We start from the raw sequence: 20719 nt of genomic DNA, 5'->3' as shown, positions 1-20719 counted from the left end.
GCACTCCATTTTATATAATAGAATATGATATACAAATAATCATGTAAAAGTCCATACAAAAACACAATTAAATCTATATAATATTTGACTTTTCACATTGTGAAATTGCTCTCGCAATTGCAAAGGCACAAAATCAACCAAAATGATAGGGACACATCCAAATAATCATGCAAAAGTCCATACAAAACACAATTAAATCTATATATAATATTTGACATATCACAAGGTCCCCAAAAAATTGGGGGATGTTACATTTTGATTGCTAATACAAGATATAAAACAGAATTATGCCCAACCATTTGTGAAACAAGGAAACAAAAGAAAAGCACACTAGATAAAATACCAATCTGCAAGCCCCACTTGCCAATAGTCCATTAAAGAAAACCTCATAACAGATCCTCACCTGCTTTCTTCCACTTTAGTTTCGTGGCATGAAAAACACATTCTTTCATCAAGCTTGATCTTGCAGACTTAGCGGAAATTTCATTTTGTATTTTCAATTCAGTCGCCTCTACTTCTGCCTTCTTCGCCGCAACTTTTGCTTCCAACTCCTTCAACTCCCAAGAGAGCTCATCATGTTCGAGCTTGAGTTTGTTTTCGTTGTCGCGATCAAATGCTATGACTTGCAGTCCGTAGTATGCTCGCGTTATTTTATTGAAATGATCAATAGCAAACTGAATATCGAACTCAGCTAACCTCACAAGATTAAGGGACTGCCACCAGAAGTGGAGTGATCTTTTGTTGACCTCCTTAACCCTAGTGTTGGAGATGTTCTTCACTATGACACAAAATAGGATCAAGAAAAGAATCTTTACTTGCGGACGCAACCTGGATTTCGCGGTGAAGTCCTTGTACTTGGATAACAAGGTCTTTAGGATAGGAGCCACATCCTGGGTGACCATGAGTTCGCCAATCTTGATAATCTTTGACCTTGATTTCCATGAATCCACAATCATTCTCAAAATCTCCGGATCCTGAGCATCAAGAGTCTTCATAAACTGCATAAGATCCTCATCCGAATATGATACCGTTTTGGAAATGCTTTCTCCATCTTCGTCTTCATCCTCAGATGTTGATTCTTCTTCTACATCATAACCGTTCTCTTTTCCTTGAGGATTTTCACGAGAGGAAGTTGGTTTAACAATACCAGCAGCACTGAAAACATTCAATACTTCCTTACGTTCTTCGTCAGTGAAAGAATCGTGTAAATCAATCAAATTCAAATCAAGTTCATCCTCTATTGTTTTTGTATCCTGGAGTGTGGCATCGTTCCCTGTTTCAGTTGCTTCGTTTTCCTTTTGCTCAATCCCATTCTGTATCAAGAGCTCGCTAATCACTCTACCACCTATCTCACTATTCGGAACCTTCAGCTTCACACTTCCACGCTCTCCTTTTAGTGATAGTAGGACCTGACAAAGGATTAAAAAAAAAAAAAACCTTACATTATCTGAACTTTTAAGTATAGCTAAGATGCAAATAGGATACTAATCATCTAGATTGAATGTTTAGTCTTGCTTATTCCTCAATCTAGCATTGATAGAGGCCTCATTGAGTAGTAAACATATAAAGGCAATAAGAACAAAATTTCATATACAATTGACAACCCTACATAGTTGTATGATAATCTTATTGCCGAACATTGTTCGGCAATCCAATGATAGAGTTGTAGAGGTCACAGGTTCAAATCCTGGAAACAACCTCTCCACATATTATTTGGGGTAAGGTTGCATACATATTGCCTGTCCTCGATCCTGCTCACTGTGGAGTCTTGGGCTCAGAAGTTGTTTACTTGACTCTACAATTGAAAACCCTACATATTTGTATGATAATCTTTATCCAAATATTTATAAAAAAAAATATTTGCTTATTTCTAATACTCCTCATGTCAGTTACCAAGCAGATGGACATGATCTACTCTGTCATGTGTCAACAAAACATCTAAACCTAAGAAACAAAGGGCATTAGTTCAATCTGTTGGACCATGAAAATCATTTCTTTTCTATGAGTAAATTTTAGATATAACCAAATGAAAATATTGAACACAAAAGTAATGAAACATCAATTTTATAAATGTTCAAAGTGTCGATGTAGTCTAAAATAAATTAGAGATTATTATAAATATAAATGTATATGAATGACTGGAATTTAATAAGATGGCTCAATGTCATTAAATTAAGACTATTGTGTTATAAGGAACATATATTCTTTATCATACTCTATACTTCATGGAATAAATCCTTACTTTATGATGGCATGAAAGCTGAACATAACTTATACGTGGGAAAGACTCACGCATATATGTATATGTAATAGTGAGACACTATATAAGAAGTGACAGTGGTACAAACCTCATTTATAACGCACTTCAGTTCAACAATATGACCGCACGTCTCGCAAAAGTACACACATTCGTCAGGGTCTCTATTCTGCTCGCAGGCATCACAGTAAACCTCACTTTCGTCTTCACATCCATCGTCAACTATAGGATCTGCTAATGTTAGTGGATCTTGATGACATTCATGTATAATGGTATGTGGTAATGGACCACATAAAAAGTGAAGATTGTAATCACACACTACACACCGAAAGATGCTTTCCCCAAATTGACAAGGGCTATTACACCTTTTGCAATTGGGTTCTATGCCGAAATTCTCGAATAGATAGAGAAGATGCTCATGAGTGTCAATTTTTATGTAGGGCGTCAGTGATGCACAATGAACATCAAGGATGAAGTCACAAAACTTGCTAGTGCACTTGTAGGCAGGAGAATTCTCACAAGTGTTATTACAAGCATGACATATAAACCTTGTAACAAGTTGCAACTGAGTGAGAGTGTGGAAGGGATGAAAGGGATGTTGACCATAAAAACTTTCATTCAACTCGGCGCAAGATTGGTCAAGATAGAAGAGGCAACGCTGGCATTCATATGTTTGGCTCAAGCATTGTCGATTGCATTGATAGCATTTGATGTTGTCACCGATATCCTTCTCACATAGCGTCAAAGGATGCCCGTGCAGTCGATGTTGAATCTGCTCGCATCCTTCAGGTTTTACAGTGGCCATTAAAGCACATTCAGAATCGATGTTGAAAGCACAATCGCGACACTGAAAGCTGAATCCGCGGTGTTCTTGATTGCAAGCATCACACAAATGCCACTGTATAAAATTCTTTCGTAGCTTGAGAGTGTGTGGATGAAAGTAGTGGTTCATCTCTTGAATTTCCGCACAAGATTTATGAAGGAAAAAGCGGCAGAGACTGCATTCTTGTGTAGGGCCTGAACATTGTCTATTGCATAAAGAGCAGTACACTTCACCATCGTCCTTATCGCAAAGTGTCAGTGGGTGGCGATGATGGGGATAATGTATTTGCTCAAAATCTTCAAATGTTTTGGTTGAAATATTCATAGCACAATCAACGTCCAGCTTATACTTGCATGGGACACACTGGTAGCTGAATCCATAACGTCTTTGATGACAAGCAACACACTCAAACTCAGCAAGTTCATCCAACTGGCAAAACAACTTGAGAGGGTGGACATGAAAGCTGTAGTTAAATTCTCGTGGCAAGTCAGCACAATCATCGTGGATAAAGTAATTACAGTTGATACAACCATACACTTGACCTGACGAGAGGCTCTTTCCACAACAAGAAAATAGCTTGTCACTCAAAGAATGATCAATCTTTGCCCTGAATGTCAGTGGATGATGGTGATCACAACTGCCTTGATTCTCCATTGCTGTTGCGTCTAGTATTGCTCCGAATAATTTATTTATTTACTTGGCAGTGTTGAACAGTGTTTAATGAAAGTATGCTATCGACAAATTGAAGCCAGAATCCTCTCTGCAAGAAAGGTAGCACAAAGGGAACAAACAAAAGTCTTTGAGTAAATTTAACAAGTACGTAGAGGGCAACTGAGTTAAAATAGACAAAAGAAAGAGAAGGCATTCTCTCATTGAAATAGCAAGTATTAGAATGTCACAAATTTAGACCCACAACTCATAAAACTAACTGACATACGGCAACAGATTATTCTACTGAAGAAACAACAACTTACATTCTAGAGAACTTTCAGCACCAAGAGTAACTGGAATTTGACAAATAGATCAAACTAAAATGTGAAAAGGTAACAGGAGATTAGTACACACATTTGAAATGTGTTAAAATATGTGGACTAAAAATCACACCAACACTGCCGTTGCGCAAATGACCGTTGTATATCTAATATCTATATATATGTTGCAGTGGCTATTGTAAGACTAACTTTTGAATTAAATGAAAACCAAGAGCTTCTGCTCCTTATTAATCTCTTCTTACTGCCATCACCAGTAAACAATAATCAAGTTATTTCAAAATGTGGGAGAGATTTGACTTGTTCTGAGTAGAAAACCTTAATGTAATGCACATGGGCGTCAAATTTTCTACTGCTGCCATTCGATTTCTATTTCGAACTAAACAGATAGTGAAATAAACTTGCAAGTTACATCATAAATCAAGGGTTTACCTTAATTCAGTTAATCCCCAAACCTGGTTAGAGTAGATGGTCACTCTCCACCCACCTCCATCATGAACTTACTTTAGGGCTCATAACTACCTTTTATACAAAGTAAAGCTTTCTGAAAACTCACCTTGATTTCAATCAGATGATTAAATCTTGCACAACCCAATTGCACTATCAGCCTGTTGGCTCAAGAACCTGTATTGAGGGACTGCCAGGAATTAGGGAGAGAAGGGTAAGAGGGACAGAGAAATTATGGGCACTAGATCATCAGATCCTGATCCTGTCTTCGACTTTTGTACGATTTGTTAATATGAAGAAAAAAAATCGCCATTATTGATCAGTAGGATCAACCACTCTCTCGAGTCTTGAGCATCTTGACATTAAAATATATGGTCAAGTTGCAGTCTTTTGTTGACCTTCAGTCTTCCTTTTATATTTGTCATGACAGAGAAATTAATATGCTCAAGTTGCCTCTAAAAAATTACTGCAATTACCATATCAGCCCCACCGACCGATTTAGTGAGCTGACTGCTGAGAACTGAGCAGTGAGCGGCCTTGACTAAAAAGGGCAATGCCGGAATTGGGAAAGACTGATGGAGAGGACCATGTGCTTTGTAAATGGGTGCAGCTTGCACAGTAGTAGAGTCAATGGGAGATGATGAGATGGGAAGGAAGAAAGCTTAACCCTCACTGTGAAGAAAGAAAGATGGCGTTCACTAATTGAGCTTGAGAATAAAGAGGAAACGCAGTTTTCTTCCCTGCAATTTCAGCCAGGTAACCTTTGTCATTCCTTTTTAAAAAGATTGAACTGATTGAGGCTAAAGTAAAACCCATTTATGATATGCTTCTTGAATAGTCAAGGGCGAATTCTGAACTTTATCTATTTAAGTTTAAGCTATTTGTGAAAAGAATTATAGAAATGGGTATATATCCATCAATTGGTAAACCTTAAGACTTATGAACCCACATTTAGTGGGGGGGTTAAGCCCCAGGATGGACATAATATTTTCATGAGATAAAAGTGAAGTTTAAATAGCTTGTGAATTTGAGAGATGGGCTCATGGAATCTGTATCATGTTTTGGTTATATATGCTTTTGTTTTGATAAGGAAGCAAATTAGCAGTAAAAATGTTCCTGAATCGCCCTGTAAATTGTTTGCTACTGAACCTGATAAGGATCTAAAAGTTGTAGACTACTGACAAGTGTCACCCTCTAGTACAATCTACAGAGACTAATTCTCAGTGAACTAGATGATTCTCCTTTTATTTTTTGCTTCTCTAAAGATTCACTTGGACTTGGAGGTTGCTTATTGTTGATATGGATGATCTCTTTTTAAACTTCTGCTTAGTTGTGACCGACTCAAGTACTTTTTTTCACTGGATCAACGCTGTTGGACTCATACGTCTGAATGTATTTAACCAAAAGTTGAGCATAACTAACATGTTGCATTTTCCTTCTAATGAGTGCCGAGGGCATCGTTATAGATCCATTAGAGTATACCAAGGGTGATGAAGACTGTCTCACCAGATTTTTTAAATACAATAAATAATCTAAGATGAATTTTCAAGTTTCCAAGACACATTTATGTCACTGAGCCAATTGCCTTAAATTATCTTTAATTACAGGAAAGTTGCTTTTCTTTGTTGGAACATATATTTAATTTGTTCCCCCACCTAAAAGCCAGGTGATCTTTTGAGTTTCACCAGTCTGTTGAGGGAATCTTTCCAGCCTGAGTTACATATCAGATTTGTAGCCATAGAGTCATGTTGTTCTAATGAATACTAGACAATCCATTAAATTCTAATTCTCGTTCTTGTTTTTGTACGACCTTTTGTCACAAAGGAAATTGATGGAGTGTAGGATGGTGGGAAAGAGCGATTGAGTAATATTATGTCTATATTAGTGCTCTAGTTATGAACAACATCAAATTACATATCTTCACTAGTCTTAAATCACTGATAAGGCTTTTTATTTTGTCGTTAATATTTGGCTGTCTTTCACCTTACTGCTTGATATTGTTGTATGCTTACGAGTAAAATTGCATCAAATGTGGTATTTCATTCATTGTAGTACATTTTTCTTGTCATTCCAGGTAGTAAATTTAACGTTATTGGATGTTTTGTATGGATGAGATATTTCCTCTATCAGCTTATCATTATTGCATTGCCACATCTTTTTCATTATTTATTCATAACAATGATGTATGACACTTCTAGTTCTCTCTCTGCAGGTGCCTGTAACAATCTTTAGATCCTTTGTTTGTACCCTATTCTGGTGCTGTATTTTCGTCTCATCCGTTAGAAAAAGGTGGCCATTTTTCACGTGTTAGAGGAGAACTTTGTCTAAAATTTTATGTTACTGATGATCGAGCTGTAATGTCTCCTATGCAAATACCTACAGTAGAAAGCTCCCCCATTAAGGAGCCCAACTCGAATCAAGCACAGGCCCAAACAACTCTGCATTCAGCTACAAAAACTTCTTCGGATGATGAAAGTGTCACCCAGGGTGGTGCAAAGACCTATAATCTTGTGGAACGGATATATTTTCTCTATGTAAGAGTTGTCAAGGCTCGTGATCTTCCGATGATAAATTTTATTGGGAGTATTGATCCATTTGTTGAGGTGAACATTGGAAAGTACAGAGGATTTACGGAGCACTTAGAGAATAAACTAGATCCTGAATGGAACCAAGTGTTTGCCTTTTCGAGGGAACGGATGCAAGCTTTTGAACTAGATGTGGTGATCAAGCACAAGGATCTGGTTAAAGATGATTTGGTTGGCAATGTCAGGTTTGACATTAATGAGGTTCCTTTGATACTATCTCCAGAAATTTCTCTGGCTCCAGAGTGGTACCAACTTGAGGATAAGAATGGGGATAAGATAAAAGGTGAGTTGATGCTTGCAGTTTGGATTGGCACACAAGCAGATAAGGCTTTTCCTGATGCATGGCATGCAGATGCTGCAACACCTTTTGGTTGTACCCCTTTTGTCGCAAGAGCGGTTTGTTCAAAAGTCTATCATGCACCAAGACTGTGGTATTTGCGTGTTAATGTTATTGAGGGACAAGATTTGTTCCCCACAAAGGAGGATCAGTTACCAAATATCTTTGTTAAAATAAAATTAGAAAACTCAGTTTTGAGGACAAGGAAATGCCAAGTTCGAACTTCTAACCCCATCTGGAATGAAGATCTATTATTTGTTGCTGCTGAACCCTTTGAAGATCATCTGGTCCTTTCAGTTGAGGATAATGTGGCTTCAGGGAAAGATGAGATAATTGGGAGGGTCATAATACCATTGAATTCTGTGGAGATGCGTGCTGACTATCGAAATATTAATTCCTGTTGGTACAAGCTTGAAAGGCCCGTTTCTGTGAATGGAGATCAGTTGAAGAAAGAGAAGTTCTTTAGTCGCATACATCTTCGAGTCTGTCTAGAGGGAGGATACCATGTCCTTGATGAGTCGCCTTATTACAGCAGTGATCTCCGTCCCCCTGCAAGACAACTTTGGCAGCCATCCATTGGCTTCTTGGAACTTGGCATACTAAATGCTGAAGGGCTAGTTCCCATGAAAACACGGGATGGGAGGGGCACGTCCGACACATACTGTGTGGCAAAATATGGTCACAAATGGGTTCGGACACGCACTATTGCTGGCAACCTGTGTCCTATTTTCAACGAACAGTACACTTGGGAAGTTTATGACATGGCCACAGTCCTCACTGTCGGTGTGTTTGAGAACAACCAGCTGCTTGAGGGGAAAAATAATACTAAGGATCATAAGATTGGGAAAGTTCGAATTCGACTCTCTACACTCGAAGCTGGCAGAGTTTATAGACACTCGTATCCCTTGCTGGTTATCCATTCTACTGGAGTTAAAAAGATGGGGGAACTGCATCTGGCTATTCGAGTTCCGTGTACGAGTTTTGTGAACATGCTCTATCAATACTCCAGACCACTGTTGCCGAAAATGCATTACAAGAGACCCTTGACTGTGATGCAACAGGATACGCTGCGCAACCAAGCTCTCAGCACGGTGGCAATGCGATTAGCTCAAGCAGAGCCACCACTCCGGAAGGAAGTTGTGGAGAACATGTGCTCGATAGAATCACATTATTGGAGCATGCGCAGAAGCAAGGCAAATTTTTTCAGGCTAATGTCAGTTTTCTCAGGATTAATTGCTGTTGGAAAGTGGTTCGAGTATGTTTGCAAGTGGAGAAATCCAATTACCACAGTGCTTATTCATGTCCTCTATCTTATGTTAGCTTGCTTTCCAGCACTGATCTTGCCCGCGCTTTTCCTTTACATTTTTCTAAAAGGGATATGGAACTACCGCTTTCGGCCGAGGTATCCTCTCCCCATGAACACAAGGATTTCATATGCTGAGTCAGCAGATCCTGACGAACTGGATGAAGAATTTGACACATTCCCGACTAGCCGAAGTTCAGATCTGGTTAGAATGAGGTACGATAGGCTTCGAAGTGTTGCTGGTAGGATTCAAACTGTTGTTGGTGACTTTGCGACACAAGGGGAGAGATTCCAAGCACTGTTAAGCTGGCGAGATCCACGAGCCACTGCCATCTTTGTTGTATTTTCCCTTACTGTGACACTCGTGTTCTCACTAGTAAAACTACAGGTGATAGCTGCTTTGGCAGGGTTTTATGTGATGAGGCATCCAATATTCCGCGATAGTCTGCCATCGATTCCCCTTAATTTTTTCCGCCGCATTCCTACTAGAGCAGATAGTTTGCTGTAAGCTAGAAGTGATCAAAGTTTGTAATTGCTTGCTCCCAGCTTCTTCTTTTTTTTGTGATTACCCCTTTTCTTTCCTTCCTCTTGTATCTGTTATCAAGCTGTTACTGAACTTTATGGTATATAAGCTGTATGTGTTGTATTTGTATTTGTCCTTAATGAGAATAATTAAGTAATGATTGTGATTTAATATTAATATGCCCACCCCACTCCAATCCAATCCAATCCTATTCACATTTGAGTTGAGACCATATGTCTTTCATTTCTAACTAAATAATGCTCTACCATCATGTGAAACACTCGTATTACAGCCTCTGGTATATGTCAACATACGACCTTTTGAGTTCACAACTTTTTGAGTTACACGAAAAGGGAAACGACTACATATACATACATACATACATATATATATATATATATATATATAGCCATATGATCAAGTGTATATATATAATGGTATCTTCTTTTTATGTAAAGTGAGTAAGCAATATATGAGGAATCCTGTGTCTATCTTACTGACTTGAATAACTCTCATTCCAAGCGACAAAAACTGACTTAAAGGCTTGTTGGAAACAAGACTGTGAGGTCTTTTCCACTCCGAAAACAACTATTCTATAACTATAACTATAACTATCACTATATATATATACACATACAGTGTATGGCAATACTATAATGTAGGTTAAAGTGGATGAAATCCTAAAATGAAATGTTGAGTTAAAACTTAAAAGTCAAAACAGAAAAAGGAGGAATTTGAGAATATCTGGCCAGTATGCCAAGCCTTTAAAAAGCCGCAAGTATATATTGGGGACTTTATGCAGAACCCCACTTTTCTTCCACTGAAACAAAGAGAATGCATCAGAATTTTAATCTAGTGCACGTAGTAGTGCTTCTGTCAGAATCACACTCATGCACTCTTTTTTTCTTTTTCTTTTTTCATTTCTAATAAATGCCTAATAAAATTGGAGTTTCATAAGAAATGAGACGTGGAATGCATCAAAATCTTATTTGGTGTTTGTATGTCCTTGCAAAATGGTCGACTGCTACTCTTTGTTCATTCATAGTAAAACACAACTGGGAGCTTGAGAAGTTTTTGGTGTTCTTCTTAGCAAATGCATCAAGGCCCGTGCGTAGATATGATATATCTGCAGTCCACACTGCCTTATTTATTCTATTTTAGTTGGATAACATACTGTCGAGCTTGGATTAAATGCAACTACATTGTTCAGTGTTGTATGATAACTGATATCAATTGGATCTTCAATAAGACTGAGCTCTATTTAAGAAATCCAAAATGCATGATTCGCCTTTTTGGTTTCATCATGCATAAAATCTGGCTGTGTACCCAGCTGATTGCAAGACAATCAAAAATTTCCAGATCAATCATTGTTCAATCATAAGCTATCTCACATTATCCTTGAAACATAAAGGGAGATAATAAAGTCGACATATTTTGCATGGGATCTACAAAACATGGAAGGAAGGAAATAAAAACAACTTGGATAAAGCAATTACAAATTTAGATAACCAGCTAGAAACATTTAAGGCTTTCACCTCATAACATACTATCGGTCCTCGAAGGAAGTCGACGGAAAAAGTTAATGGGCGCGGATGGAAGTCTGAGACGAAATCTTGGATGCCTCATCATGTAGAACCCAGCCAATGCAGCTATCACCTGAAATGGTGTGACAAACAACACAAGTGCAGCAACTAGACAAAATAGAATAAATAAGGCAGTGGCTCGAGGGTCTCTCCAGTTTAACAGTGCCTGGAATCGCTCCCCTTGTGTTGCAATGTCGCCAACAACAGTTTGAATCCTACCAGCCACACTTCGAAGCCTATCGTACCTCATTCTAACAAGATCTGGACTTCCGCTGGTAGGGAAAGTGTCAAATTCTTCGTCCAGTTCGTCAGGATGCACTGCCTCAGCTTGTGAAAGCTTTGTGTTCATGTGGGGCGGATACCTTGGCCGATACCGATAGTTCCATATACCTATTAGGAACATGTATAGAAAAAGTGTGGGCAATATCAGTTCTGGGAAGCAAGCAAGCATAAGATAGAGCACATGAACTAGGACTGTCGTAATAGGATTTCTCCACATGCAAATATCCCCAAACCACTTTCCGGCAGAAAATAATCCTGAGAAAACTGTCATCAGCCGGAAAAAATTTGCCTTGCTTCTGCGCAAGCTCCAAAGATGTGAGTCTACGTCAGACATGTACTCAACAACTTCCTTCCGAAGTGGTGGCTCTGCTCGACCTAATCGCATTGCCACTATGTTGACGGCTTGATGGCGTAGCATGTCTAGTTGCATCACAGAAAAGGGTCTTACATAATGCATTTTTGGCAACAGTGGTCGTGAGTATTGATAAAGCATGTTCACAAAATTCGTACATGAAAATCGAATTGCCAAATGCAGTTCTCCCATCTTTTTAACACCGGTAGGATGAAGAACTAGCAAGGGATATGAGTGTGTATACACTCTACCAGCTTCAAGTGTAGAGATGCGAATCCGAACTTTTCCAACCTTCAGGTCCTTCTCTCCATTCGATCCCTTCTCTCCAATCTGGCTGTTGTCAAATACACCAACAGTTAGGACGGTAGCTGGATCAAAAACCTCCCAAGTATACTGTTCATTGTACTTTGGAGTCAGGTTATCAACAATAGTGCGTGTCCGAACCCATTTGTGACCATATTTCGCTACACAGTATGTATCTGATGTTCCCTTCCCCTCCCGTGTTTTCATAGGATGGAGACCCACGGCATTTAATATACCAAGTTCCAAGACTCCAATTGGTGGCCTCCAGAGTTGTTTTGCAGTGGGGCGAAGATCACTGCTGTAATGAGTCGACTCATCAAGGACATGGTATCCTCCATCCAGACAGACTCGAAGATGGATACGGCTGGAAAACTTATCTTTCTTCAGCTGATCTACATCCACAACAACAGGTTTTTCCAGGTTAAACCAACGAGAATAAATCATTCGATCATCAGCACGCTTCTCTACGGAGTTCAATGGTATTATGACCCTCCCAATTATCTCATCTTTCCCGGGAGCCATACGATCCTCAACTGAAAGGACCAGATGATCTTCGAAAGGTTCAGCTGCAACAAATAATAGATCCTCATTCCAGAGGGCATTAAAAGTCCGAGCTTGGCATGTCCTTGTTTTCAAAACTTGATTTCCTAACTGTACTTTGACATAAACATCTGGGAAACGATTCTTCTCTGAGGAGAACAAGTCTTGTGCCTCAACAACATTAACACGGACATACCAGAGCCTAGGTGCATGATAGACTTTTGAGCGTAGCACTGTGAAGATAGCAGAGGTAACATCAACGGGTGTTGCTGCATCAGAATGCCAAGCATCAGAAAAAGCCTCATCTGCTTGAGTGCCAATCCAAACTGCAAGCATCAATTCTCCCTTAATCTTCTCACCTTTCTTATCCTGAAGTCTGTACCACTCTGGAGCCAAAGGACTATCTGGGGGAACTCGTAGTGGAACCTCATTGATGTCGAACCTGACAATGCCGACAAAATCATCTTTTAGTAGATCCTTATCCTTGATGACGACTTCTAGTACAGAAGCTTGCATCCGTTCCCTTGAAAATGCAAACACTTGGTTCCACTCTGGATTTTGCTTCTTCTCAAAGTGCTTTGTAATACCTTTGTAGTTTCCGATTTTCACTTCAACAAATGGATCGAGACTCCCGGTAAGATCCATGACAGGAAGTTCACGAGCCTTGACAACTCTTACATAGAGAAAATACATACGTTCAACGAGATCATAGGTGCTTGCTGTCTTGTCCGCCTTAATAACACGACCACCAACAACCCTTCCACCACCGAGAAAAGGGCTCGTCTCTTTAAGTGCATAATCAATGGGCTGAGATGATGAAAGAGAGTGCATAGTAACTAACTTTGGAGGCTGTGGTTCAGATTTCATCTCATCAGCAATATACTTTGGTACATGATGGGTAGCTGCATGAGCAGAAGAATGATGCTGATGTTGGTGGTGATTTGGATTGGGAAGATGATGAAAAGTATGCCTTGCCTCAACTTTACCACCAGAAAAATTTTGTGCAGCTGCATGCAGAACCGTTTGTGCCTGAGTTGACCTTGGCTCTTCATTTGGTGACATTTCCATAGCAGGCAGTGGCCTAAAAGATTTTATGGTTGGATCATCAGTAACATATATCTTTAAACCAACTTCTCCTCTCACACGGGAGAAAATTCCACGCTTTTCTAAGGGGTAATGCAAAACCACCGAATCAGGATAGGGAACAAATGAAGTCCCCGTGAGAGAAATCTTTCCGAGAAAAGCCCTGGAATTGGTAGCTCTGAGGTTGTTGTAGACATACACATCGAGGGTGAGATAATGAAGGTTTGAAGGGTCAGATATAGTGAAGTAAAAGGTTTCGTTCCAAACTGGGTTAAGATCTTTTTCTTTGATTGTGGTACGGAACTTCTGACCATCAAAATAGAGCTCCACATAGGCACTAGATGAACCTTGCCCATCTTTAGGCAAAAGATTGTGTGCACTGATGACTTCTACTCCTAGCTTGAGGTTGCTCATGGTAATATGCAGGAATGTGAAACTTGAAGCAAATAATAAGTATCAACAACTTCAAAGATAATTACAGGTACCTGCAGATCGAGGAGGCAAATGACAATCAATTAACACCAAACCGAATGTTAGAAAGACAAATGTCATTGAACAATCCAGACTAATTTGGTATGAGACAATTAACATGAAATAAAAAGTAGAGTTACTACGAATCTAAAGATCAAAGAAAATAACCGGAAAAAAGAAGGAATAATGAGCTCCATAAAATCCATAAAGCCGACATAAACAAGACGATAAAAAAACCCAATGAATCACCCTTCTCATGAAATCAAAACTTGCAGAGTATGCCATTAGAGCCTGATTACATATATAAGCAAATGAAAACAAACTATATTTCAAGGGTTAGCACCGAAAATCAGCTAGTCCTCATGCAAAGCAGTTGAAAAGTAACATATATGAAACTCCAATGATGAAATGTTGATCAGAAAGCAACTCAGCATCTAAATACAGTAAAATTATGAAAAAGAGCATGAATAAAAGGAGGATTTCTCAAACAGCAAGTCAGTTACCTTTCCCAATAGCCAGAACAAGAAGAATACAAATCAAATACCACTGAACCAGACTCAAGAAGATTCACTCTTTTAGATGTCTTGTCTTCCCTCTTTTATATATCATTACTGTTTGTAGTAAATCTCACACAAAGCCATTAAGGGCACAGTGTTAACGTACAATGCTGAAGTGAAACCTTGAAAACCAAGAAGTCCTATTCCCTAGTGTGATGACTTTGAGAAACAAAACAAGTCAACACTTTATTATCAGACATGTGCAACAAGATTCCATCCATGTTATGACCTAAATACATTTAAACAAAAACTACAGATCCTTGAAGCACGCTCTAGACACATGGTCCTTTCTACACGTCTTTCCACTGCATATTCAACACCACAAGAGTACAACTGTACCCAGAGCCTCCAAACTTTCTCCTTTGAGATCTGTTTGGTTTCAAAGAAAAGAGAAAGGAAAAGCAAAAAGTACATATCAGATTCTCTACGAAATCACAAAAGTTTCAGTAGGATAAAACAAAATCCAACGCTTTTTTCCTTAACTTTATCGGCAACCAAACAACCAAACAGGGCTCAAATGTAATGAGGGAAAAAAAAACCTGTCAAATTCATCCTCATCTTGCACATCATTACAGAAATTAGAGCAAAAACAAAAGGCAGAGATTACCTGTTCTGCCCCGAAATCTTCAAGTTGTAGCCATGAAGAACTCCATTAAAAACGCCCCATCTACCCATAACAACCAAGCCTCCGTGTAATGTAGTACTGTGCATTTATGGTTGAAGAGTAATGGCATATGACCATGGCAGGCAGGTACGGGCACGAGTAACGATGAGCGAGATATTTTAGAAAAAGAAGAAGATGCAGCCAAAAATGGAGGAGCTGTTAACTACAATGCTTCGGTTGTGATTACAGAGATGATAATGAGACCACTGTCTTCTCCAGCTCTGAGAGCAAAATCAGGTCCTTCTTCAGCTTCCTCTTATGGAGAGAAAATGATGCAGTGAGGGGGACCTCATCTCACGTGATCACCACTCCAAGTGTGATCCTCTCCAAACTGTGTCTATTGTTGTGTGTGCCACATCAATATCTTGTCTCCCTAAGACAAACCCCCCATTGATTCAGTAATTCTTAAAGAGCAATTGTAATGATGATATTTTTCAATTCTTCTTCACTTGAATTAAATGTAGTTTATACTTTTATTTAATATATATTTTTCAATAAATTGTAACGGTTGGCTTGAATTAATTGCACCGGTAAATGTGACAAGCAAGAACATGCGTTTACACCCCATCCAACTAAAATTAAATAATTGGAGACGTATTAGGTGGTCGGGTTAGCTCTCAGATGTGACTATTCGGTTGTCCTTAACTTCATAAGAGAAAACATGACCTATAGGGCCCTGGGTATATTTTTTGTAACCTCTCCGACGCTCAAGTCAAATCAAGAGTTTTTTAGTTGGAGTGCTTGGTGTTCGGAGCTCTCTCTCAAGTCTAACAGTCAAGATTGCAGGGTTCAAAATCATTTACCTAGCACTTGAGGGCCCTTTTTATAGGAGTTGGAGAGTTCTAATTTTGGTAGAAGTAAAGCTCTTCCTTCCTAATCTGTAGGCGGATTTTGAGAAGGCTAGACGGATGAATCTCATCCCAATTCCTTTCTTAATTGGAGTCAGTCTCCTTTAGGACTCTCGGTTTCCCTTAGTGTTGGATCACTTGAGATTTTCAAGGTGATGCTGCTTGATTTAGTATTGAGATGTATTCTCGGCTCAACCACACAACTCAGATGTCTTTTGTTCGGCTTATCACCTTGGCTCTGCCTCGATCGACAACTCGGGGAGAGTCTGAACTTGGTAACTCAATCAATGTATCATATCGGTGATAACACATATTTATACACATTTTTGCATCTCTTATTCATATACTTTGCACTAGTTTCCTTTGTGAAATTGGTTGTTTTGATGTGTTTTGTGTAAGTTTTGAAGAAATACGTCCCTAAAGGTGATTGAGAGCTAAAAAGGCAAAAATATGGTGAAAATGAGAAAAGATGAATATGTTCATAATTTTGAAGCCAAGTCAAGTTCTTAAACAGATTTGTCAACTTCACGGAATAAACTGGACGTGCTCAGGAAGAACTGGATAACGAGTGATAACCATTGGAAAGATCTAGAAGTCTACTTTTCATATAATTTTACGGTTTGTGATTTGGAGCTTTCTAGAGGAAGTTGCATCAGTTTTAGCATCAGTGGTTCAGTGCACAAATTATATGCGAATTTAGAATATTTGATACCTCAAGTTACTATTCTTGGTACTCAAGACATGGAATAAATCTTGGGAGATTATGGGGCACTCAAATCTTGTGTTAGAAGTCAATGACAACTCTCTCAATCAGTTTAAGTTCAGTTTCCATAAAGAGAACTGTATTGAAAGTCAAGTTCTATCAATTAGGAGAAACACTTCCTTATGATAATTGGACTTAATTCCTATATTGTCTCAAGAGTCTCAGTCGGTGGTGCCCTATTGTTGAACTATAAAAGGGATGTAAAAGTCATCAAAGAAGACACGAACGAACGGATAGCACGAAGAGAAGGTGAAACCAGCAGCAAGCAAGCCAAGATATACTATTTGGTTTTTTATTTCTTTTATATATTTTAGTCTTCAAAACAGATGATGTGTGGCTAATTTTCCTTTAGTTAAGGGGTTGGTTGAAGCCCAAACATGATTGTACTGATGCTTCATTATTCTTTAATCTTATTTCTTGAGATCGAATGAAAATCTTTTCACTAGATTACTTGTTGATGAAATCCGAGATATGTTTCTTTGAGTGCACGCTTAGATGCATGTTTTAGGATTCTAATGCTAGGATGATATGATTGATCATCCTTATCTTCATAAAGTCTGAAGTAGCCAATGAATAAGATAACTCATATTCATGTGAATTGATTTCTAAATGACTTAAGATGCATGCCACGTCTTATGAATTTAGTAATGTTTGCCTTCTTTGTGCTTAATGATTCTTGAGTGTTGAATCTATGAACATGTCATTCTAGATTGCATCTTAAGAACTAAGTTAAGGAGTACATGTCATGCACTTGACATACCAATTAAGAGAGAGCAATAAGATAAAATCAACATACCATTGTTTTATCTTAAACATCGTCATTCGTGAATTAAGAAATACAAATGAAGGTTGCAGCAGTACATGATTGTTAGTGGTGGATAGCTTTCCCTTGACTCTTTCTCTTATAAGAATCAAAAACGTTTTCTACTCCATACCAATTATTCTTAGTTAACTGTTTAGCTCGAGTCACAATTAGATTTGATTTGCAATTATATTCCAATCCTCTGCGGGAGATGCCCTTGCTTCTCACTATACTCAACAACCTTTTTCTTAAGTTGCAAGGATTAAATTGAGTTATTTTTTCTGTACCTATATTGGTGTTCGAAAATAGCTGAACACTCAACCTCTTCATACCATGTGTTCTACCCTCATGCCATGTGTCATCATTCTAGTGCATGGTGATTTTAGTGTCATCATATCTCAAAATTCTCTATATTTATGATCTAATCAATAAGATTCCATTTGATAATTGATTGATTTTAATTCCTCTTGCAGAGTTGCCATTTTAGAGACTCAAAATTAAAAAAGTAAATAAAGAAATTTTTATTTCATTATATTTACCAATTGGGTTAAATTTACCTACAGTTTGTTAAACCGTGCACTTGGCCCCTCAACTAAGCCCACCGAAGATCCCACACATGAGCCCACACAAAATACACAAGATCAAGTTATATTAGGCTAATGTGGAAAGTATATTTGTAATTGATCACAAAATATTTATAACTGATTCTTATTTATTTCTTTCCTTGTACAGCACAATTAGTCTAGGGTTGCTTGTCTGTACATATACTTAGTCTCTTGTACATGTAACTCACTCCATTATTCAATGTCTTGGACATCCTTCTATATCTATTCAGTCTTTATTATCTCATGTTTTTCGTTCTTCTGCGACTCATAATTTAGAGTGTTCTATTTGTGCTTTAGCTAAGCACAAGCGTGCACCTTTTGTGTCTAGTCAGTCTTCTTCTGCAAAGATTTTTGAGCTAATACATGTTGAAATTTGGGGCCCCATAATATTATTTCTATTGATGGTTTTCGATTTTTTCTCACCATTGTTGATGATTTCTCTCGTACCACTTGGGTGTATCTTTTACGCAACAAAAGTGAAGCGCATACTTATTTACAAAATTTTCTTTCCTATGTGGAAACTCAATTTGCTACACATGTCAAAATTATCCGAACTGAAAATGGTCCGAAATTTTCCATGCCCATTTTCTTTCAAAACAAGGGCATTTTACATCAAAAATCTTGTGTCTACACGCCCCAACAAAATGGGGTTGTGGAACGCAAACATCAACATATTTGAAATGTGAGTCATGCCTTAAAATTTCAATCTCATGTGCCCTACTCTTTTTGGAGTTATTGTATTTTGATGGCTGTTCATCTCGTTAATCGTCTTTCTACAAGATTACTTGACAAAAAGACTCCTTTCAAAATACTATTCAATAAAACTCCAGACTACTCTTCTCTACATGTTTTTGGATGTTTAAAAGCTTTTGCTTGTAATCCTAAACCTCACAAAACAAAATTTGAGACCCGTGCCATTCCTTGTGTTTTTCTTGGATACCTTTTCAATGTTAAAGGTTTTCTCATGCTTAATCTCCATGATAATTCCATTTTCATCTCCCGTGATATCTTCTTTTGGGAACACATTTTCCCTTTCCAACCCACCACCGGCCATATTATTCCTTCTTTAATCTCCAATATACCACCTGAAACTCCACTTTCCAATACACATCATGTACCTCAACAACCTCCACCTATCTTGGCCGAACTAGACCATGCACCACCTCTTAACGAACATATTTCTACACTACCCGATACTTCCCATGACCAACCCAGTCCACCAATATGCCCTTCATCACCTACTGTATCACCTACCGACCCTATACAAGAACTTGTTAGATTGAGTATACTAGAATAATTTGATGAGACATATTGAGATATATTCAAGTTAATGGAGTCTTATGATAATAGATTGATATTGAGACTCCTTGTGCAAATAGACTAACTATTTATTAGAAAATATGATTAAAGATATTATTATTGTTATATTGATAGTTACAGAACCATCTCCACTAAGTGATAGGTTTGGGGAGTTGGCAAGCTTTGTGGGTCAGTGGTCTATGCTTTCTTGAATAACTGCTCATTCTATATAAGCCAAGGCCTATTGTTTGGCTTGAGCACTCTTGATTCAATGAAAGGAGAAGAACTACTTCCAAAGGAGAATTTTTCCTGGTTATAATCATGTCTACAGGCTAGTGCTTTACTATAGATTATTGTTAACATAGAGTTGTATTTCTATGTTCATGTAATCCTGTTGCTTTGTTGAAATATGATGTAAATAAGGTTTTATATTAACATATGATATCGGAGCAAGCTCAACAAGCTTAGGATTTATTTGAAATACTATTAATGATAATTAAGCATTAACAACAAATGTTGATGATCATATGGATGAAAACTTTGAATTATTCTTTTGATGGTTGATTATTGTTGTTCCGCATATCTTGAATTCTGTTTGTGTTTTGCAAAAGATTTTGGACTCTCTATAGAACAAACTTCTTGCCTTTATGTAAGTTTTCAATCAATCAATTTCTAATCAAAATTGCAGTTATTTTCAATACATTTTGTCTACAGATTTACTCCAAATATGATTAGGTGTTTAAAATGAAAATGAGGATTGATTCATTATGTTCGAAGTCACTCAATTATGTGGTTTATCATATTCTGCAGATGATGAACATTATCTTTAATTAGATAACAGGCCATTGACTTTGTATCATTCAGAAAGTTGTAAAATTTTCTACTAGAGTGGATTATTTATCAATTTCTTGCCTGGTCATTTTGAAAATCAAACTTGTAATTCATTGTCCTTGCAAGATAAAACAATTTCCTAAAGGAGGTTATTTGTCTAGGCTGTCAGTGAATTAGTGTATAATGAAGCATGGAATATTAGGATCATACATTTTCATCTACCTAAAGGTGTTGGAAATTGTACTTTGTCCTCGTATTTTCTATTTTGGTGATGCAAAAACTTTTGATAATTCTAATTTTCTGCCCAAAGGTGAATTTTAGTCTTATAACTCAAGCTGAAATTGGGAAACGTATAATTTTCTAATTAATTTTGTTGACTTATTCATAATTTTCATACACTATCATCTAATCAGAACCATGTCTATAGTTTTTGGTTCTAGTGCCTTGAACTTTGCTAACATTGAACCTCTCA

The 20719-nt window shown here is 37.8% G+C and overlaps 3 protein-coding genes across 6 annotated transcripts; 1 reads left to right on the top strand and 2 right to left on the bottom strand.

The window, feature by feature from the left end:
* Positions 1 to 162: 162 nt before the first annotated feature.
* On the bottom strand, positions 163 to 4902 carry LOC119987210. Of its 4 annotated transcripts, none has more exons than XM_038832043.1 (4): positions 4502 to 4902; positions 4055 to 4108; positions 2349 to 3840; positions 163 to 1409 (listed from the first exon to the last, which is right to left on the bottom strand). In XM_038832043.1, exons 3-4 carry the CDS (start codon positions 3732 to 3734, stop codon positions 387 to 389), a joined length of 2409 nt encoding a protein of 802 aa, XP_038687971.1. In that variant the 5' UTR covers positions 3735 to 3840; positions 4055 to 4108; positions 4502 to 4902; the 3' UTR covers positions 163 to 386. The 4 variants fall into 4 exon arrangements, with proteins under 4 accessions (XP_038687971.1, XP_038687972.1, XP_038687970.1 ...); XM_038832044.1 differs by having other exon boundaries at positions 4626 to 4902; XM_038832042.1 differs by lacking the exon at positions 4055 to 4108.
* A 137-nt stretch (positions 4903 to 5039) lies between these two features.
* LOC119987366 (FT-interacting protein 3-like) lies at positions 5040 to 9441 on the top strand. Its single transcript, XM_038832253.1, has 2 exons — positions 5040 to 5272; positions 6729 to 9441. The coding sequence occupies exon 2, from the start codon at positions 6874 to 6876 to the stop codon at positions 9247 to 9249; it is 2376 nt and encodes a 791-aa protein (XP_038688181.1). The 5' UTR covers positions 5040 to 5272; positions 6729 to 6873; the 3' UTR covers positions 9250 to 9441.
* A 1168-nt stretch (positions 9442 to 10609) lies between these two features.
* LOC119986736 (FT-interacting protein 3) lies at positions 10610 to 15443 on the bottom strand. Its single transcript, XM_038831416.1, has 2 exons — positions 15043 to 15443; positions 10610 to 13892 (listed from the first exon to the last, which is right to left on the bottom strand). Exon 2 carries the CDS (start codon positions 13819 to 13821, stop codon positions 10801 to 10803), a length of 3021 nt encoding a protein of 1006 aa, XP_038687344.1. The 5' UTR covers positions 13822 to 13892; positions 15043 to 15443; the 3' UTR covers positions 10610 to 10800.
* Positions 15444 to 20719: the final 5276 nt, after the last annotated feature.

Source organism: Tripterygium wilfordii, chromosome 20, assembly GCF_013401445.1.
Source record: "Tripterygium wilfordii isolate XIE 37 chromosome 20, ASM1340144v1, whole genome shotgun sequence".
NCBI classification, from domain to species: domain Eukaryota; kingdom Viridiplantae; phylum Streptophyta; class Magnoliopsida; order Celastrales; family Celastraceae; genus Tripterygium; species Tripterygium wilfordii.
The sequence above is the reverse complement of the archived record's forward strand: the minus strand, read 5'-3'. Positions and strand labels throughout refer to the sequence as shown.